Below are 19,138 nucleotides of genomic sequence, written 5' to 3'. Positions count from 1 at the left end.
GCCAGTTGGAATCAGGGATTGGTAGCGCCTTTATACTCACTGAATACTTTCCTAATTAATTACATTAGGTGAACTAGTTTATCATACACACACTCCACGGCCAGAGTGCATACAGGAGGCTGTATATCGGAGGTGTACCCAGTTGGAGGTGGGACTAGGCAGGTGTGCCCTTTGTCCCAATTGTTGTTTGCGCTGGCCGTTGAACCCTTGGTGGCTAATTCCAGAACTGGGCCAGTATATAGGGGACTAGAACACGGCGGACGCAGTCACCATATCGCTCCTAATGCAGATGACCTACTGGTATTCCTTGAGAACTCTTCAACAGTGCTAGCTGGTGCCTAGGTCCTACTGGAAAGATTCAGTGCACAGTCTAGCCTGAGCGTGAACTGGCGCAAGTCCCAAGTATTTCCCACTATCCCGAGCCGTCAAGACCCACCAAGCCTACAGGGGTTATTATGGGAACCAGACTGCTTACAATATCTTGGGGTTAAAATATACCACAACACTACTGACTTATTAGAAGGGAACATTGGGAGAGCAACTATGGAACTCAGAAGGAGCACAGAATTCTGGAGCACGTTACCACTGTCAGTGGCGGGCAGGATTGCGCTACTCAAGACGGTTGCACTGCTGCGGTTGATATCGGGTGCTCCTAGTGTGGGTCCTCAGAAATGTATTCAGAGAGCTGGATTCCATTGTGATATCATTTCTCTGGGGAACAGGGCGTAGGTGAGTGGCTTTAGCAATGACCTAGCGGTGATGGAGGGTTGGCAGAACCATACTTCGAGAATTACTACTTGGCAGATTTCTTTGAGGAGAAAATTCATCTTATTTATAAGAATTTTCCAGTGGCTCCGGAACTGCACTCAATAGATTATGATATCAATCATGCGCCTCCTAATGTCACCAATACTTTAAGCAACTTTGACCTTTAATCCTTGGAGCAGGTTCAAATTCTGCTAGCACTAGCCAAATCTGGGTCTCCTTTAGATCCGTGTCCTCCCAGGATAAAGGCTAGTCTGAAATTGGTGACTGCCCCTATGGTAAATGAGCTATTTAATCTCTCGTTAACCACAGCTAAGCTCCCGGCAAGATAGAAATGTACACAAGTCCAGCCCATCCTTAAGAAACCTTCAGCCAACTCAGAGGTTCTTTCTAACCATTGCCCATCTCTTTGTCACCATTATTTGCCAAACTTTTAGAAGGATATGTCAACTCCCGATTGTCATCTTTTCTTGAAGAGCACAAAATCCTAGAAAACTCACACTCTGGTTTTAGAGCATCCCACAGTTCAGACAGCCCTGGTGGCAGTCTCAGATAACATCAGACTATCTTTAGATGATGGGACCACAATTATGCAGGTCCTACTAGACCCATCTGCAGCCTCTGATAGGGTCTCTCATTCCATTCTTATTCATGTATGTCTGTATGAGGCTGGCATATACTGTAATATTCTGCTCTGGCTCAGGGATGTTTTTGAACAACCAAACACACAATATCTGTTGTGACTCCTTTGGGTCAAAAACCTTAGAAGTCAATAAAGGAGTCCCACAGAGTTCCTGCCTGAGCCCGACATTACTTAATGTTTACATAGCACCACTAGCACAAATAGTAAGATCTTATGGATTTGAGATCATACCCTATGCGGCTGATATGCAATTGCTTATCTCCTTCGGATCTGATTCTGGGAAAGCACAGTCGCAGTTCTCCTTTTGTATTCGATGAGTTGCAACATGGATGACTAATAATTGTCTCTAGTTGAATGGAGATAAAACAGACATTTTACTTTTTGGCAAAGCATCTGAAATATGGTCATCCGACTGGTGGCCATCTGAGCTTGGCCCTGCGGTGGGTGAGGACGATAAACATATGTTTGTGGAATGCCAAGCTTTGGTCTGCTTTTGGAGCAAGGTTTTGGCTCACTAAGTGAAATCTTGCATGCCAAATGAAAGTAAACCACTCCCTGATATTATTTGGGGTTGAAACAGGGCTGGGGAGTTGAATACGTGTCAGAAGGGGTTATTATTTCTTCTAATGTTGTTAGCAAGGAAAGAAAATTGTAAGAACTGGTTATCGCAGAACCCTCCATCTTACTAAGATTGGGTGAGGGCAGCTAGCCTTCAGTGCCAACGGGATGAAGCCTGCGATAAGAGAAATGCAGAGAAAAAACGGCTTCCTTTTTTAACCTGGTGCAATGGAGCCTGGGTGTGAGGCACAGCGAGAGAGTTTCTCCATAACAAATCATAACAAAACAAATATAGGATTTCGGTTTTTGCACACTGACAAGGCAATTACTCGATTCTTGAATGTTTGCTACAAAGACTTTATGAACATCTTAAAAATATACAGTCCTCAGAAAATAACAAGTATACATCTCAAATCACTATTTACATATTTTACATCTGGAAACTGATAAAACATATTTTGCGTGTGCTTACGGGCTCAGTCATGGAAAAATTAAAATGTGTTGCATTAAACACACATCTTATACTGTGAAGAATCCATTCATGTATACTCGTGGAAACAAACACATACGCTCAACTATTACAAAGACAAAAAGAGAAATACATTGTAGAAGAGGAGTCTTAATTTTATAAACAAACACAGTTAAAGAAAGTTTAGTATAACATTACTCATACGCCTGGTGGTTCGGTCTTCAGCAATACAGTTCTGCCAATGTCATACTAAATACTGTAGATATGTTACAATGGAAAGTTACAGAATAATAAAACTGCAATGCATCATTCTGACATCTTTACAGAATTTAAAGCCCCACTGCCTCATTCTTCATTGACATCACAAACATCAAAGTGGGCTCTTCATAACTTTGGAACCTTGTTGTCGTTCACTAGTCTACAGCTATGAACTTGCTCTGAAATTAGGGAAATCCCTACATGACGTGCTCTGCATCAAACCATGAGAACAAACACATGGGCCATACTGTGCCTCTCGCAAAAGTCAGCTTGGAGAGCAAGTGGTACTCTAAACTTTAGGGACAGCAGAGGCTCACGATTACTCCCTACTAAGAGCATCACTCCCCAGCATGTAGTTTCGCCATTAGGACCAAGCATCAAAGTAGCAGCCATTGATTGTGATGCAATTCACAACATGATGCAGATATCTCATATACGACGGTCTGCAGGTATGCTCTCTCAAGCCTGGCATTAGGCATGGACTCTGTGGCCACATACTGTTTAGTTACGGTAAGGAAAGGGCCATGTTGTAGGATTAGCAGACGGTTGTCGGATAAATCTGCTAGAAAAGCACTGCATGCTCCCTCAGCACTAGCTGAGTGCCTTGAGTTTTTGGGCATAGGCTTTCTTGCAACCTCATAGAAAAGCTATAATCTACAGTTTATATAATGCCTATATTGTTACTGAAATACATTTTTGTCTTCAACCCCTAAGGCCACACAAAGTGCATTGCAGCCGTTGATGACTTTGCCATTTCAATAAAAAATGAAAATCCCTTATTGCAACCAAATCACACAGCCCGATTCTAAATGCCACAGTAATTTAAAAATTGGGCTCAAACTGTGCGTGTGCTCGATTTTAAATGAAAAGCTTAGCTTTATTTGCAACTGGTCCCACATTTGTGAGGCCAAAACGATGCAGCTAGGGGAATACTGCACAGTAATTCCACTCATAAAGGCCATTCTTTAGCGTTATTCAGAGCCCAATGTAGTGTGGAAGTTGAATTTGTCCCATTTGTCCCAGGCTTTTTTTGTGCCTGATATTTTCACCACGCTTGGAAGGAGGTTTACCGAGTTTTCTTTTCAAATTGTAGGTATGGTGCCTATTTAAAAGCACCGGTCAAGGGACAGCTTAAAAATATGAAACCAAATTTGTGATTTATTAGAAGTACATCTTTGTCCCGGTGGGAAAAAGAATATGCGGTGCAGCACCAAATACCCTATATTGAACAGTCCTTCCTCCTTGGGTATTTGCAACCACAGAATGCTGTGCTGACATGTAATTTTAAGGGGCGCAGTATAACATGCTTCACCGGGCTCCGAGAATACTTAAAACAGATCCCTACTGCAATGGGCAGAGGGCTAGTCATAGGTCGTACAAGACATTGTTAAACCGTTAACCCTCTAAGATAGCAACTAGAGATGATCATCCATATTTCTTTCTGTATATATTGAGTACATACAAATGTACATTAAATGGTCACCCCATCGCTTGACCTGGCTAGATGGAGGAAACGCAGGAGAAATGACAATCCTACAACAATGGCCATAAAGATCAGCCCAAACATAAAAACATAATTTTCTATTTGCAACATTGACTTTGTGCTGGCAGATTTCCTTCTAATTGATCGGATAGCTAATATGAAATGTCCAGTTACTTATACTAGGATTTAGACCCACACATTAAGAGAGTGGCTTAGGGTAAATAATCCTTCTGAATTTCAGACAGTAGATCCTCATCTCATACATTAGGAGAATGATTGGGAGCTCCAGGAACATTTTATCTGCCAACCAGAATTGCTGAGCATAGACTGGAGCTATCGGGATTACTGTGAAATTGTAGTTTCTGGTCTTTTGATTACTGTTTATCAGAGACAAGGGAGGGAATGGATATACCAGTGTGTCTCGCACCTCGGATGGCATCTGTAACAGACTTTCCAAGGTAGAATGGGTTAACTCTAAGGTTCTAATTGGTGGCAATCACATCCTTTTCTGGATAGGTTAATGTTGTTCACATATTAAAAATGTTTGATTGTGGCTTTTATGGTATTAGCAAAGATTCTGGTAGGTGGCACTCTGAATGCACACGTTTAAATGTTTGAACGATGCAGATCGTTGCAATGTATTCCGAAATCTTCTGAAAAAACACTAAAAAAATCACTTACAAAATAGATAAGATCTCTAAAATGGTATGTTTTACCCACTGTTTGGTTGAACAGTCTAGTAGTGATTACAAAACCAGAGAACAATAAAAAATAGAAATATTGTATTGAATACAATTGTGTTAGAAAAAAAGTCCATTTTGGTTTAACACTAAAAACCTAATTTTGGTCACTGCTCCCTCAAGAATGATTGAATAATTAGCCAGCCACCAGCTCTCAGCCAACGCACAAATACACCACAAATCCAAACACAGTGTTCCATAGCCACATTCAGTGGTAATGTAACCAACAATATGCTATCGTACTCCAAATATTGAACATTTACCAGTGGGGAGAAAAACATGACAAACCGCATTCAAATCCACCTCTACATCGAAGATGAGGGACATGTTTTTGATCCTCCATTAGAAACAATCAACTCACTAGCATCCTACATAAAAATATCACATTATGAATAAGTTCCTATCATATTTTAAAGTATGTGACTCCAAATATTCGAATGGTTTGGGGCATTTCACGTACACTGGATGTAATAGGTGTGTTACTGAACTGTGCTTTTTTGTCTGTTTGTTTGTGGAACAGAGGTGTTAGGCTGCTGTACAGGTGTCCCATCTTACACCCTTGCCCAAACACTCAACATGTCACCAGTCCCCTAAGGGCAAGGCCTAGAGATGGTGTTTCGTTATGTGCTTGCTGGATGTAAACTTGTAATGATGGTGTTTGTAAAACACACATGCAGCACCTCTCCAGTTTGCTTAAGCCTGGTCATCACATCCCAAACCAACAAGGCAACATCTCCCTTTCTGAACTCTATAAACTTGCCACTAGGCCAACACTACCAAGCACTACATCAGACCAGTATCATATTCACTCTGTTCATAAAATTACAGTGTAGATATTACTTCCACCAAGTAAATATGGCAAATTTCCTTTGATTAAAAAAACTTAGCCTTCACTTTACCTACTAAAGGATCCTCAATATGTATCTGGAGAACAGGCCGGAAAATGTGGGCGCCACTCTACATTTTTACTATGGCACAATTCAGTTCTTCCATTATTTTGATTCTTGAAAGACATGGCCTGCGTCTCACTTGAGCTCACGGATCACATGATACAGACCGACATGACAAAAGAAACGTCAAAGATAAAGATAAGCATTTCTAAACCAATTTATATGAGAGCCCAGGAAAATGGCACAGGGGGCCCACTGTCTTAAGGACAGAAATGTTCATCTATGGCTCGTGGGTGCCATTCTGGTCCTTATCTCCGTGTGGCTGGGCCACTGACAAATTGCAAAGAAAGTAGACTGCCCAACTGTTTGTGAATGGTATTGGGACTGTATTTCACAAAATAAACAAAGAGTTACATTTCAATTCTGAAATACTATTTTTCCTTTTGTTTGCTCAGAAGGCACTTCAAATAGTCTAGCAGTTCAATGCTGTAAAATCGAGCCTGACACTTGTAGCAAGAAGGTTTTTCGGAAAGAATTTGTATGCAGACACTTTTAAGCCATTCTCAGTAATTTCATAGCTATTACTATGAGGCACCTTATTAGACCAGGATTCCCAATCATTGCTGTCAAACACTAAAAATGGTATGGAGTATCTTAATATAATATGCTCTTTAAAATGTCATAGCTATTCATTTTCTGGATCATTTAACAGGTTAAGTTTTCCAAATCCTTTTTAAAAATTCCTTTAAATCCAAGCATTTTATAAGGACTTCTCACCGCTCATTAAGTTCACTGTAGCAGCAGCAATGCAATGAGTGATAATCCGTAACTGTGGCCTGCGATGTCTCATGGTGCTTGAGAATAAAGAATGTAAGTACACTAGGTGCTCGGGTTTGTTCTTAACCACAAATGGCTCTTCCTCACAATGGCGAAAAATATCTCTCTTTTCCAAGCAATCTCGTTGTTAAATAATTACTTTACAAAAAAGTGTGCAATCAAGTGCAAGTCCCAACACATTTTCTGACAACAGCCAATGTGCTTGCCGTTACTATGCAAATTCAGGAGGAAAGGAATATGTTCTGTCATTCATGAGCACCGCAGAAGTTCTTCTTCAGCCGCATCATTCATATGAACGAATTGTATAAACTTCCCTTTTTTAATACTGGGACACTGCAATTTCTTTATCTCAGAACCGTGAGCCTAGAAAAAATTGCTTCCATGCCCTATCAATAGTTGTATTTCATCACTTATTACAAGAACCCGAAAGCCATTTTCAGTTCTGTAGGGGCCACCGTTGTTTGGTTAATTCTTTACAAAAGTCTCATTCAAATTCCTGTAACACTCATATTAATAATTTCCACAATGGTGGTTTCAATGCAGTGACAGAGTTGTACATCAGGATCCAAGCTCTCATGGCTCTTCCCCTTACTTTGGGTAGACGTACTGTCTTTAAGTGCCTCGGGTAATTGCTTGGGCTTTTCTTTCAACTGCTGAAGACCTGCCATGAGACAAACAGTGGATTAGAACAGAAACCACACAGGGGGTGCCATGCAACTTCGTACAATGAGATCAGTGTTCAAAACCTACTGGCCTTCTACTAGGATCAACAAGAATACATCTGCCTCTATGTTTGTGTCGTGTGGTCTATCCTTCAATTAACCATCTTGACTACTTCAACTCAAAAAAATTCCCTGCTTTCTGACCGTTCACACTTATTGTCATTAATACCTAGCAGTTTGTGGTCCTAGTGGCTGATGTCTATTTACTAGCACCCCCAACAGTGGGAGAGGTCTGTTGCTGCTTATGGCTCATGCTGAAAGTACGGAAAGTCCCAGAGTTTATATAGCACAACATCCTGGCTGTTTAGACTGAGTTTATAAAGATGGGCGAAAAGACGCACTGCCCACATCCTCTGACAGAACAGACCCGGACTAACTAACCACAACCTGCTGAGCGACAGGTCCCTAACAGCTGGGAAACAATCCATTGTTCAAACAGTATCCCCCCACCCCGCTCACTGTCAAGCAGGCTCAGACAATAGGTGACATTAAGGCACTCAAGAAAACACGAAAAAAAAAAAGAAACCCACCACATTTTCGTCTATGCAAATTCTACATACAGAACAAAATATCTATTATTATTTTTTCCGGTTTTGTAAAGGTTGGACAAAGAACACACGTTCATCAGAACACTGTAAAATAAAAACATGCAAAATATAAAAGGCGATAGTATAAATTTACCAGAACAGATTACAAATTACCCTTTGATAACAGATAAAGTAATGTGAATACAACAAAACACAGTGGTCAATGTGGTATTAACCATGAACAGCCAGTAAATATCTAGCACCACATCGAACGTGATAATAAGACATTTGCAATTTGGAACCACAAGTCTTTCAGATTTAAATTTATAATTTTTTTACGCTGACTAGATTATGCACATATTTAATTTATTTTAGGTGAGTTACATATTGTTATCTTTATTTTAAATTTGTATTCCTGTTGATTTTGTGGAGCTCAAGAGTGTTTCCTGACTGTGACTTCATTGCTGGAACTGGACTAACAAGAGTATTGCCATTTTTACTTGGTTAAGTTTCGCCACGGACCTGGTGTAGGGTTTATTTGTTTGGTACAAGGTGGGCATTTAATTACACCCACAGTGCATCCATACTCCTAACAGGTTGTGTTGCTGCTCCCATTTTTAGTTCTTGCCACCGATTTTGTTATACTGACTATTTTTCACTTTGGCCCATTTTTTACACATATTTAAAAACATTTGTTACTGTTGTTCCAAAGTAGTTTTCACGTTCTTATTGATTTTGGGGGAGGTGGGGTTGGTGGAGTGTTGTCATGGCTGTGTTTTAATTGTTGGAACTGGACTAACAAAAGTCATGCCATTTTACTTGGTTAAGTTGCACTGTGGACTGGGGGCCATTTTGGGTGCTGGTCTAGTTTTTTGGTGGAAGGCAGATAGTTAATGACACTCACTGTGCATCTGTGCCAAAGACAAGTCCATCTACACCCGGACAGCATCGAGCTGCCAGCAACGCTGCCAGTCTAACCAACATCAGGTAAGCCAAGAACATTCTGTATAAATGAACAACAGTACTAAGTAAAACTGTATTCTCGTATGAGCACATTAAATAATGGCTTGAGTGACAGCCTCTCATCCTCTAATATCTAAACCGATCCGCCGACGACTCTTCCTGCTCCAGGTACAGAGTAGGCAAAATCTAATCTGTCAGCTTTGTTACTTGATGTGTGGTGCGGTATTGAGAATGTCTCTTCTGCAGAGCTCTAATTTTGGATTTTAACTTAGATATGCTGGCCATTACAGAAACTTGGTTCCCTAAATCAGGACTGGGTGTTTCAAATTAAATCACTTTGGATGGCTGTTCTCTCTTTGACATTCCCCGCACAGGAAAAATGAATGGTGCCCTGACTCTGATCATCAGGACTGTCTGGAAAGTCACGAAAATCTTTTCTCATTGTGATTCTGTGCTTCAGTACCTGACAATTAAGCAAGTTCAATGGGACCATTTGGTTTTGTGTTCTTGTCTTTCACCTGCCTTTTACCTCCTCTGAGGAACTGGACATTTTGAACCTCAGCACTGATGGAATCAGCAGATGTGAACTCACAGCATCTCCTACTGGGCAATCGGAATATCTATTTCGACCTATCTCCCCTTCCAATGGTAGCCAAAGCTTTGGACCTTTTTGCTTTGTTTGACCTTAAACGTGGCCTTCCTCTGAGCACCTATATCTAAAGGCCATTTATTAGACATAATGTGTTCTGCTCCCCCATACTGTAAACCTTGTCTGCAATATAGCCTACCTCCGATAGGCTACTTTGATGTGCCTTTTTCCTGTGAAGCTACCCACCGCCACCGCAGCCGGTCTACCCCCAACCACCCCTGAGACTATTTTTCTCAGAAGCTGGAGGAATGGCTCCCCTGCAAATTGATGTAATATCATCCCACTGCTTGATTCTTTCGGATAATAAGCCTCCCTCCTTGCCTTAACTGGTTACTCAACATTTTAATCTTCTACGGACAGCAAGTGACTCTTGGGGCTCACCAGATCAACTCGCAAGAGAAACAACTCATCCAATGAGTTGTATTCACCGGAGCTTAAATCCACAAAGCGTGCCCTTGGGAACACATAATGCCACTGGCGCACATACTATAATCACAGTATGAAAAGAGAGTGAATTAAGCTCAATACTGCCTATAAACACTGTCAAGATAGCTAAAACTACTTTCTATTGTGACAAAATTCCTAATGCTCAAACCTCTACCAAGGCCTTTTTCAGTTATTAAAAGGGCTTCGGCAAGCCCTAGCAAGGGGAAGCCTTTAAATCTTCTGAGAAATGTTATCAGATTGCCAATTTCTTCACACTGAAAATTGATGATCTGCAGTCATCTCTTCTGACCCCTGTATTTCATACAGAGGCTTCTTACCCCGCCTATGGGGCAAATACTACCTTGCCCTCTAAACATGCACCACTTAATGATGAAGACTTGTTGTCCCTGCTAATCCGTAGCAAATCCCATGGCTCTCAATGTGATCCTTTGCCAGCTGGCCTTTATGAAGAATACTTAATGTTGATCACTAGTTGAACCAGAGCTAATGTTAACTCTTCTTTACTGGAAGGATGTGTCCCTAAAATCTCTACAATGGCATAATTCTCCCCGTTATTATAGAAGTCCAGTCTGGACCATTAAGTTTGAGTCAACGATAGACCTATTTTCCATCTTCTTCTCTTCTTTTGTAAAGTGGTCGGAGAAAGCAGTACTTCCACTATTTTGTGGTTTTGTATCTAATAAGCTCTTTCATCAGGCTGAAGTGGGCTTCTACCCTAGTCAACAGGACTGAACTTTCTGCTGTTTCAGTGCTGGATAATCTGGGAATGTCCACAGACTCACACATTCCTACTGCATTGATTCCTCTAAATCTAACTGCAGCATTTGACACCATCAACAATATGATTCTTCTTATAAAGTTTGCTCAGCTTGGAATTCATGGCATGGCCTTAAGTTGGCTTTAAGACTTCCTAATAAACAGATCTTTGTGAGTCAAGCTGGCCCATTTTGAATCAACCTCCACGCTGTACATTTGCGATGTCCCTCAGCGATCTATTTTCTCTGCTTCTTATTAATCTGTATCAAATTATTGGCCCACTTTATCGAATTTTTCGGACTGTGATTGTTTGTTTACACTATTGATTCCCAAATTATTGCTAGATTTAAAGGTGACTCCACAAAAGATTCAGTTAGGTTGCATGCTTGTTTAGCCAGTGCTCATTACTGGATGTATTTCAACCATCTCATATTGAATAGTTCCAAAACAGAGATTCTTGGTCCCTCCAAGCCCTCTGCACCTGTACCATCTAACTTTTGGCCTAGGTTTCTGTGGCCAAAACCCTGGGCATCACAATTGATGATTCTTTGTCTTTGACCAGCCAAGTGTCATCTTTGGCCATTCTATTTGTACCACCTGCACTATTTAAAACATGCACTTTACTGGTTTACTCCTGCTCAAAGGCTTTAAATTCTCAATGCATTAATTGCATCCCACTTGGATTGCTGTAAAGCCATCTACCTTGCCTTCCCTGGCTGTCTTGCGATAAAGCTTCAATTGATTCAGAACTGTGTAGCTAGGTTAGGCTGTGCTGTTGATCGCAGCTCTCGCATTTCTCTCATCTTGGAGCAACTGCATTGGCTACCGGTGGCTGACAGAGAATTTTGTTCAAATCACTCTGTTTGGTCTACAAGGATGTTTATTCCCCTCAATAGGTTTCGTCTCAACATTTGTTTAACACAGTACTTTCCTTCTCAAACACTGAGATTAGCTTTTCACTGTAGTTTGGTGGTCCATAAATTTCATTGCAACACTGTTGGCAGACAAGCATTTTCTGTTGCAGCTGCCCAAAGCTGGAACTCTCGCAGAAATTAACCATCTTCTCAGATTCAGGAAGCGTCTGAAGACCTGGACATTCTCTTGCATTTAATTGTGGTTCATCTACCCAACTGATTGTGGGTATTTGCTATCTGACCTGTTTCCGTGTTAAGATACCCAGTGAGGGTAAAGGTTTGGACTTTACAAACTCAAAACAAATTGCACTTTGGCATGAAAATAATAAGCACATTTTCGGAGTAAAAATTGTAAATAGATTCTCATTTCAGAAAATTTGAAAGTGTATCCCGAAATCCATTTGCTGTACAAATAACAAATGATTGGACTTCATTCACTACCAAACTACAAGTCTGTCATAGGAAAAGTCCTAAAAAGACAAGTTCTAAGTCATGAAAATAAGTTGTCACAGTGTGCCACAGTGTCAGCGTTTTATGAATTTTTAAATGAAATAGTTTGACTCTTGGCTCCAAAAAGCATTTTAGAAGTTGATGGTGAATAAAACATGCCATAAAACATTCCATACCACTGATTACAGGAATATTTTGTTTACTTGTCATTGCTGCGATTACTGCTGTCCATAAATATTTATGCTCAAGTAATTAAACCCCATATGGAAAATTCATATGTAAGCAACAACACAAAACATTCTTTGCAGTAGATATGACAGAATTCACACAGCCTTTTACCCTATCACCCAGAAATAATTGACAGTCTTGATGTTCAAATGTGTTTAGCATGTGTTTCAATAGCTGTTTATTTTAATTAAACGGAGTGATGCCATTAAAAGAAACTACTTGGTTAAAATGTAGTCCTAGTGGTCAACTGTGTGGTGAAGAAAGTTTCACTATTAATAAAGACCTCTTTTACTCAAAATCACACACTACATTCTGCAGGTATGTAATCTTTAGTAAAGGTGTTGCAATGACAGCCAAACTCAACATAGAGGACACTTGTTGAGCCATTTAACTAGAAAGGCAATTGATGTTTACTACACATCTAGCCTAGTCTGGTAGGTACCTTGACACGTTACTCTTCAAAGCAGAGAAGTTGCCCACCTTGTCGAGTTCACTATGTAACAAATATACCCTCTTACCTAGTTAGTATGTATGTTTAATAACTGTGTCACATAAAGGCGAACCATATATGAAATGGGAATCTCTGCAGGCGCTGCTTCCACTAAAAATGAAAAGTGATGGTGTTTCTGCCAAACTAAGAATTTAAACGGTGTTGATGGTTTCTTACTTACGTGTAATGATTGGATCAATATCTCTCGTCTGAGTAGCAACGTCTGAGGCACAGACCTGCCCAATCTGTATCAGTAGAGACATTATATCTTCATATAGTGGAGGGAAAGCTTGGCAGAAGGAAACTAAGCAAGGCAATGTTGGCATAAAGAAGGTATACCGCTTGGATTGGGTTAGAACTGGAAAGACAAAGACATAAGGAGGTGAAGCAAATATAAATATAATGTTATACAGTTTTAGTGATTTTTGTGGTTGAGCATTGGCAAATGATTTCAAAGATTAACGTTTTGTGTAGTGTGATACACATGTTCAGTAAACACCCATTCCAGACAACAGTCAATGCATCCAATGTGTCTAATGTAGTCTTTCATCAAGGAACTTAATCTGAGAACCAATTACTTACCAATGGTACGATATTTCCAGTGGATGAATCATCTTCCACCAGATTCCTCACTTTCGAATATCCATCCAGGAGTCAGTATAATCGAGAAAACATTTCCACAGAATGAGCTCTCCAGTATCATCAGGTGGCACCCTGTAGTTTGAGCCACAACTTTGCCTGCCCCTGATGTGACAACAGCAGAGTATACAAGGAGCCAACTGACATGCTGGTGTCAGTTCCTGGTACTTCTTTCACGCACCAAGAGAGCAACAACAAAAGCGGCAATAACACATAACATGTTTGCATACCTTTCGATCTTATGCATAGCACCGTATCATAAGGAATTGCTGAATGAGGCTGAGGTGGGAGATGGTGTTGAAGGCCATGAATAGGACCAGCAGGATGAGCACAGTGGTGTCTCCTTGGTCCATGATCCGTCGGATATCGTCCGCAGGCAGTCTACATGCTGTGATTGTGCCTGAATGCGGATTGAGTTGTATTGAGAAAGTGGTTGTCATTGAGGTGAGTGGGTTAGGTGTTTATCACCTGTTCCATGACTTTTGCTAAGTTGGCAGACTGGAGATAGGCCAGTAGGAGGCTAATGTCTTTGGGTCTGCTGTGGGTTTCTTGAGGGGAAGGAGTACTGTGGTGCATTTCCAGGCATCTGGGTAGGTGGCTATGATGATGAGTTGTTCAGGATTGGGGTGAGGGCTGCACTGATGAGGTCCAGACCTTTGACAAAGACGTGATGAGGGCAGGGGTCCGAGGGCACTCCAGAGTCTATGGACTGAATGGTTGCTGCACTTCAGCGTGAGGTGACGGCGGGCTGGTGGTCAGAGTGGTCCTCTGGGTGTTGGCTGAATTGGCCAGGAGGACTGTGAGGGTGGACGGGTCTGGTTGGGGCTCAAAGTTGTTCTCGATGCTGGTGATCTTGTTGCTGAAGAATAGGGGCAGCTGGGTGCAGCTTGCGGTCAGAGAAGTGAAGTCTTTTACTATGGTGAAGATTTCCTTGGCGCAGCTGGTGCTGCTTTTGATGCGGTCAGTGAGCGTGAAGCATTTGGTTGCTCAGATTTGCTGATGGTAGCATTTGTAGGCTCTTGACGATGTCGCCTTCACTTTATCTCCACCTGCATTCAAGTTGCTTGCAGTGACGTTTGGTGAGCCTGAGAAATTGTGTACCAGCTTGCTAGAGGTCCAGTTCTTGTGGCTTACTGACTTTGCGAGGAGTCAGGGTATCTCCACAGGTGGTGTTACAGGAGTTGAAGTTGGAGAGTGTGAGGATTTGGGTGTATTTTATTGTATGGCTATGCAGCTTTACCGTTGAATACACTCGCAAAAACTGTCTTCGGTCCAGTCAGGCTTGTTTGAACAACCTTAAGCTGTACCCTGGGCAGTTATGGCTTTCGAGCAGCAATGCTTGCACAAAGGAACTTAGTGTAAAGCATTTAACAGTACAAAACTAAATAAGAAAGTTGCACAACACAAAAGAAATACAAAACCAATTTATGAAATAGATTATACTTTAATTCATTTTTAGAGTCCAAGATGAGCAAAATCCACTGGGGGTTCAAGAGATACAGATTTTGAAAGGTTTTATTTTTAATTTCAGCCGCAAACAAGCATTTGTCAATCAAAAGTCTGCATACTTTTCAAAAATTTGTAAAAGTTAGTTCAGCTACTCCAGCTCGGTCTGAGCAACCAATTCGGACAGCATAGAGGTCTGGGTGGCCAACTGGATAGATTTGAACAGTTACCTGACCACCAGAGGGTTTTCCAGTCCAGTTCCAAACATTACAGCACAACCGCCATAAACCTTAATGGAGTGGTCCTGATGCTGGGGATACAGGATGAAAAGATGCTTTGGTTGCTGTGCAGTCGACAAGGGCACCTTTGTGGTGATTCCTCAGTCCACAGATCGTGTGGGGCGACTTTGGCCACAGACGTTGGGGTCCAGTGAAGTCCTCTTCCAGACAGTGGAAGACAAGCTGCTGCTGGCTACCTATCTCCAAACACAGTGGTCAGGGCGAAATCCTTTAGCGGAGGCTGGTGTCTCTCTTGGGTGACCAGTCTGGACTATGATGACCCTTTCAGGTCCGGGTGACTCAGGTGCAACTTTTGCCCATCGAGGATCGGTCTCTTGGGGCGTCCATCCGCCATCAGTGGCGATTCTTCCAAAGTGGGTACTTACCTGCTTGTCTGGGCTACTTCAGCTCTTTTGTCCCTTGAGCTGGTTCCAGGGGGTCAGCCAACTGACCCCTGGAGTCACTGCTTTGGTCTGGGGCACGACTTTTCCCTGAGCCAGGTGCCACAGGCACAGTCCTAACTTCATTAGCTCAAGACACAACAGGTACTGCCCATAAGACGGTGCAGCTTTTCTTTGTGCGGTCCAGGGGTCAGCAAGGCAGTCCTTCTTCGGTTCTTGTTCCAGTTCTGACATGATCTGAGGTTCAGGTTGCTTGGGGTGCACCATATTTATCACAGGAAGTGCTCATTAGCCAATGGGCTACATGGTCCCCTCCCTCCTGCTGACGACTTTCCGGCAATGTGTGGCATTTAACAATCCTAAACTGCACTTTTCTGCTCACTCCAAGATGTCAGCACCCTTCCTCAGCTGTTAGGAGCTTGGTAACCCCCTCTAGAGGTGTGGCTACCTACAGGCTACACACCCACTGGAAAACCAGTTAGGGCACTGGTTTACCCTCTCTGTCCCCGTCGCCAATTCGTCCACCTGACCACAGGACAGCCCCTTAGGAATGTGACTGCCATTTGCCCACTAAGTTGGCTTCCCCTTTGAAGCTTGCCTTTTTGCTGATACCCTAACTGGTTTCCTGCGAAGGGGAGATAACACTTCACCCTGCAGCAGGCTGCTATTGTTCCAAAGCCTGGAAGGCGTTCACACTACTCGCCAGGTGAGCAAAAAATTGTCTGATTCAGCTGGTCCAGTAGTCTCACACGATCACTAGTAAACTTTCTAAAAGGTGCATTACTTTAATAGCAACATTCAATTCAACCTGGGTATCAAGTTCGGTTTAATGCCATGAATAAGTTGATACCTTACAGTACCTAGTTAGGTAGACCCTGTTAGGCGTTGGGCAGGCGGGGTAACCCTGTACTAGCCAATAGGGTACTAACCTTTCCACAACAAAGGACAATTTAGAGGTGTTGCTACTAAAACAAATATACAGCTAGCTCCCTGCCATAATGTTCTACAGGGCTTCCTTAGAGGAGACTTGCATATACCATTGGAAGAAGTGGGGTCTTTGCCATTGGTTTGAATGGTAAAGTCGAACAAGCAGTGTGACCACTGCTCTTCCAGTCTGCAGTGGCAGGCCAGAAGCTATTCTGTACTTTTTGACACACCGAGTGGCACAATCAGTCCCCAGCCCTAGGTGGACACACTGCCTGACATGCCCTTGGTACCCTGGGTAGTATATACTAGAGGCTTATAAATCAGTACTTGCCAATTGGGTATAGCCAATTAGACATACACTTTGTATGGGGTTAGAACACAGGTGCTGAGATCTGTTAGCAGGCCTCAGCGCACTCTCAGAGTTGAAAGAACAGCAGCATCAGTCCAAAAATGTGGTGGGTGAACATTAAAAAAAAAAACGAGGCATTTCCTTACATGGCCCCCCTCCAGACGAAATGTGGTGAGTCTCATCTAAGTCGAAGAACCTGGAAAGGCCATCTACATTGGCAGGGTCAGTCCATGGTTTGTGTTCCACTGTAAACTCCATACCCTGCAGGGAGATGGACCATCTCAACAGTTTGGGGATCTCTCCTCTCATCTGCATCAACAATCTGAGAAGTTTCTGGTCAGTTTGAACTCTGAAGTGAGGCCCAAACAGGTAGGGCCTCAGCTTCTTCAAGGATTAAACTACAGCAGTCTTACCTCTGAATGGCACTCCAATGCTGATAAAGGCAAATGGTTGATCTTGGCCCTGGTGATTTCGCTGTGACAACACTGCCCCAATCCCATATTCTGAAGCATTGGTTTGGAGAACAAATTCCCTGCTAATGTCAGGTGCTTTCAGGACAGCTGCTGAGCACAAAGCTTCCTTAAGGGTGTCAGAGGGCTTTTTACATTGGTCAGTCCATTTGACTTTCCTTGGTTGTTTCTTGGAGATTAACTCTTTTAAGGGTACCACATTGATACCATGCCCTTTCGCAAACCTCCTGTAATACCAGTCAGGGCAACAAAGGCTCTGACTCGGGTCTGCATTTTAGGAGCTTCTTAGGCCACAAATGTGGATTGGAGGGGTTGTACCTGGCCTCCACCTGTTTGGTGGCCCAAGTACACTACAGACCCTTGCTCTATCTGGCATTTATTTGACTTCATAGTTCAGCATGCCTGTTGAAGGGCTTGAAGCACTTCCTGGAGGTGGGCCAGGTGATCCTCCCAGATGGAACTAAAGGCAGCCATATCATCCACATATGCGTCACTAAAGCTTTCCAAACTTGAAAGTACTCTGTTCACCAGCCTCTGGAAAGTGGAAGGTGCGTTCTTTAATTTGAAGGGTATCACCTTAAACTAAAAGTGGCCTTCAGCGGTTGAAAAAGGAGACTCCTCTCCTTCGTTCCTTGTGTGAGGGCCATCTGCCAATAACCGAAGTAAGGTCAAAGATGCTTGGATACTTTGCAGCCCCTAACTTGTCTATGTGCTCATCTGCTCTTGGAATGAGATGGGCATCAGCCACCCTTAGGATTTGGCTTGGGTACCTGAACTGCTTGGCTAGCCCATGGACTACTTGAGGGCTACTAGATGGCTCAGTCAACCCCAACTTTAGCATCTTTGCAACCTCTGCGTTGATGCTAGCTTTGACGTGGTCCGTCAACCTGTAGATTTTGCTTTTGACAGGTAAACTGTCACCGTTGGCCACATCATGTTGTCAAACTTGGGGTCAAGGAAAAGAGGTCAGCAAACTGGCTGAGCAGGTTGTAGCAGTCTTTCTGCTGTTGCTGGAACAAAGTGGAAGTGAGGACTGTTCCCTCCACTGATCCATCTTTGACATTGGTAGACAGTTTTACCCTAAGTAGAAGACCAATCGGGTTCCCTGACCTAATTATCGTAGCTCTAGCAGGGAAATATAAACTGTAAAGTAAACCAAAGTTATGAGCTACTTTAAATAATACTGTTATGATATTCTTCAAAAGCAACAATACTATTTATATCAATACAAATGCTTATGTATGTCTTTACCAATAAATTAATATTATTACAACATGACTGTATTACACTTTTAATGTTCGGTCTTGGGAATAAATAAATATCTTAATTTGAGTCTCCATTAATATATGACATCTCAAAATTTTAGTGATATCCATAATACATTATTTTATTAAATACATTTACAAAATACCAACTAAATAAATCCTAACCTAATACAAAAACTACAAAACTAATTCAATCACTTCACGTTCACATTCTATAAAACCATCCACTTTCTCAGACATCTGAGGCCACTAAAATTGATTGACCTGCCTGTCAAGGGCTTGTTCAGCTACAGATGTTCAGCTAATGGGATGTCATGGGCTAGACTAAGGAGACATTCTCTGTACTGTTAGGGGGACACCACTCTCCTGGTTGCTCCTGGTGTGGGGACACTTGCCTCACTGTACAGAAGTCCCTCCTCCCAGTACACCTTATGGGTTCCACTGACATTAGCTTCCTCCTGCTTGACAGCCAACTGCCTCAGACCCTCACGAGTGGGACACGTTTCTTTGCCCCAGGCTCAGGTCCTCTCTGGAGGAACCACCTGATTCTTGGAGTTCTGACAGGTCCTAAGGC

The 19,138-nt window shown here is 42.3% G+C and overlaps 1 protein-coding gene across 1 annotated transcript in view; it reads right to left on the bottom strand.

Moving 5' to 3' along the window:
* Positions 1–2,307: 2,307 nt before the first annotated feature.
* The window catches only part of INTS2 (integrator complex subunit 2), a 194,079-nt gene continuing 177,248 nt past the window's right edge, over positions 2,308–19,138 (bottom strand). The window contains exons 24-25 of the mRNA XM_069226442.1: positions 12,971–13,147; positions 2,308–7,304 (exon numbers count right to left, since the gene is read on the bottom strand). Of these exons, the coding sequence (XP_069082543.1) occupies positions 7,132–7,304; positions 12,971–13,147 (350 nt within the window). The 3' untranslated portion in view covers positions 2,308–7,131. The remainder of the gene's footprint in view (positions 7,305–12,970; positions 13,148–19,138) is intronic.

The sequence above is a fragment of the Pleurodeles waltl genome, chromosome 3_1 (genome assembly GCF_031143425.1).
Source record: "Pleurodeles waltl isolate 20211129_DDA chromosome 3_1, aPleWal1.hap1.20221129, whole genome shotgun sequence".
Classification (NCBI taxonomy): domain Eukaryota; kingdom Metazoa; phylum Chordata; class Amphibia; order Caudata; family Salamandridae; genus Pleurodeles; species Pleurodeles waltl.
This window is presented reverse-complemented; position numbering and strand designations above follow the sequence as displayed.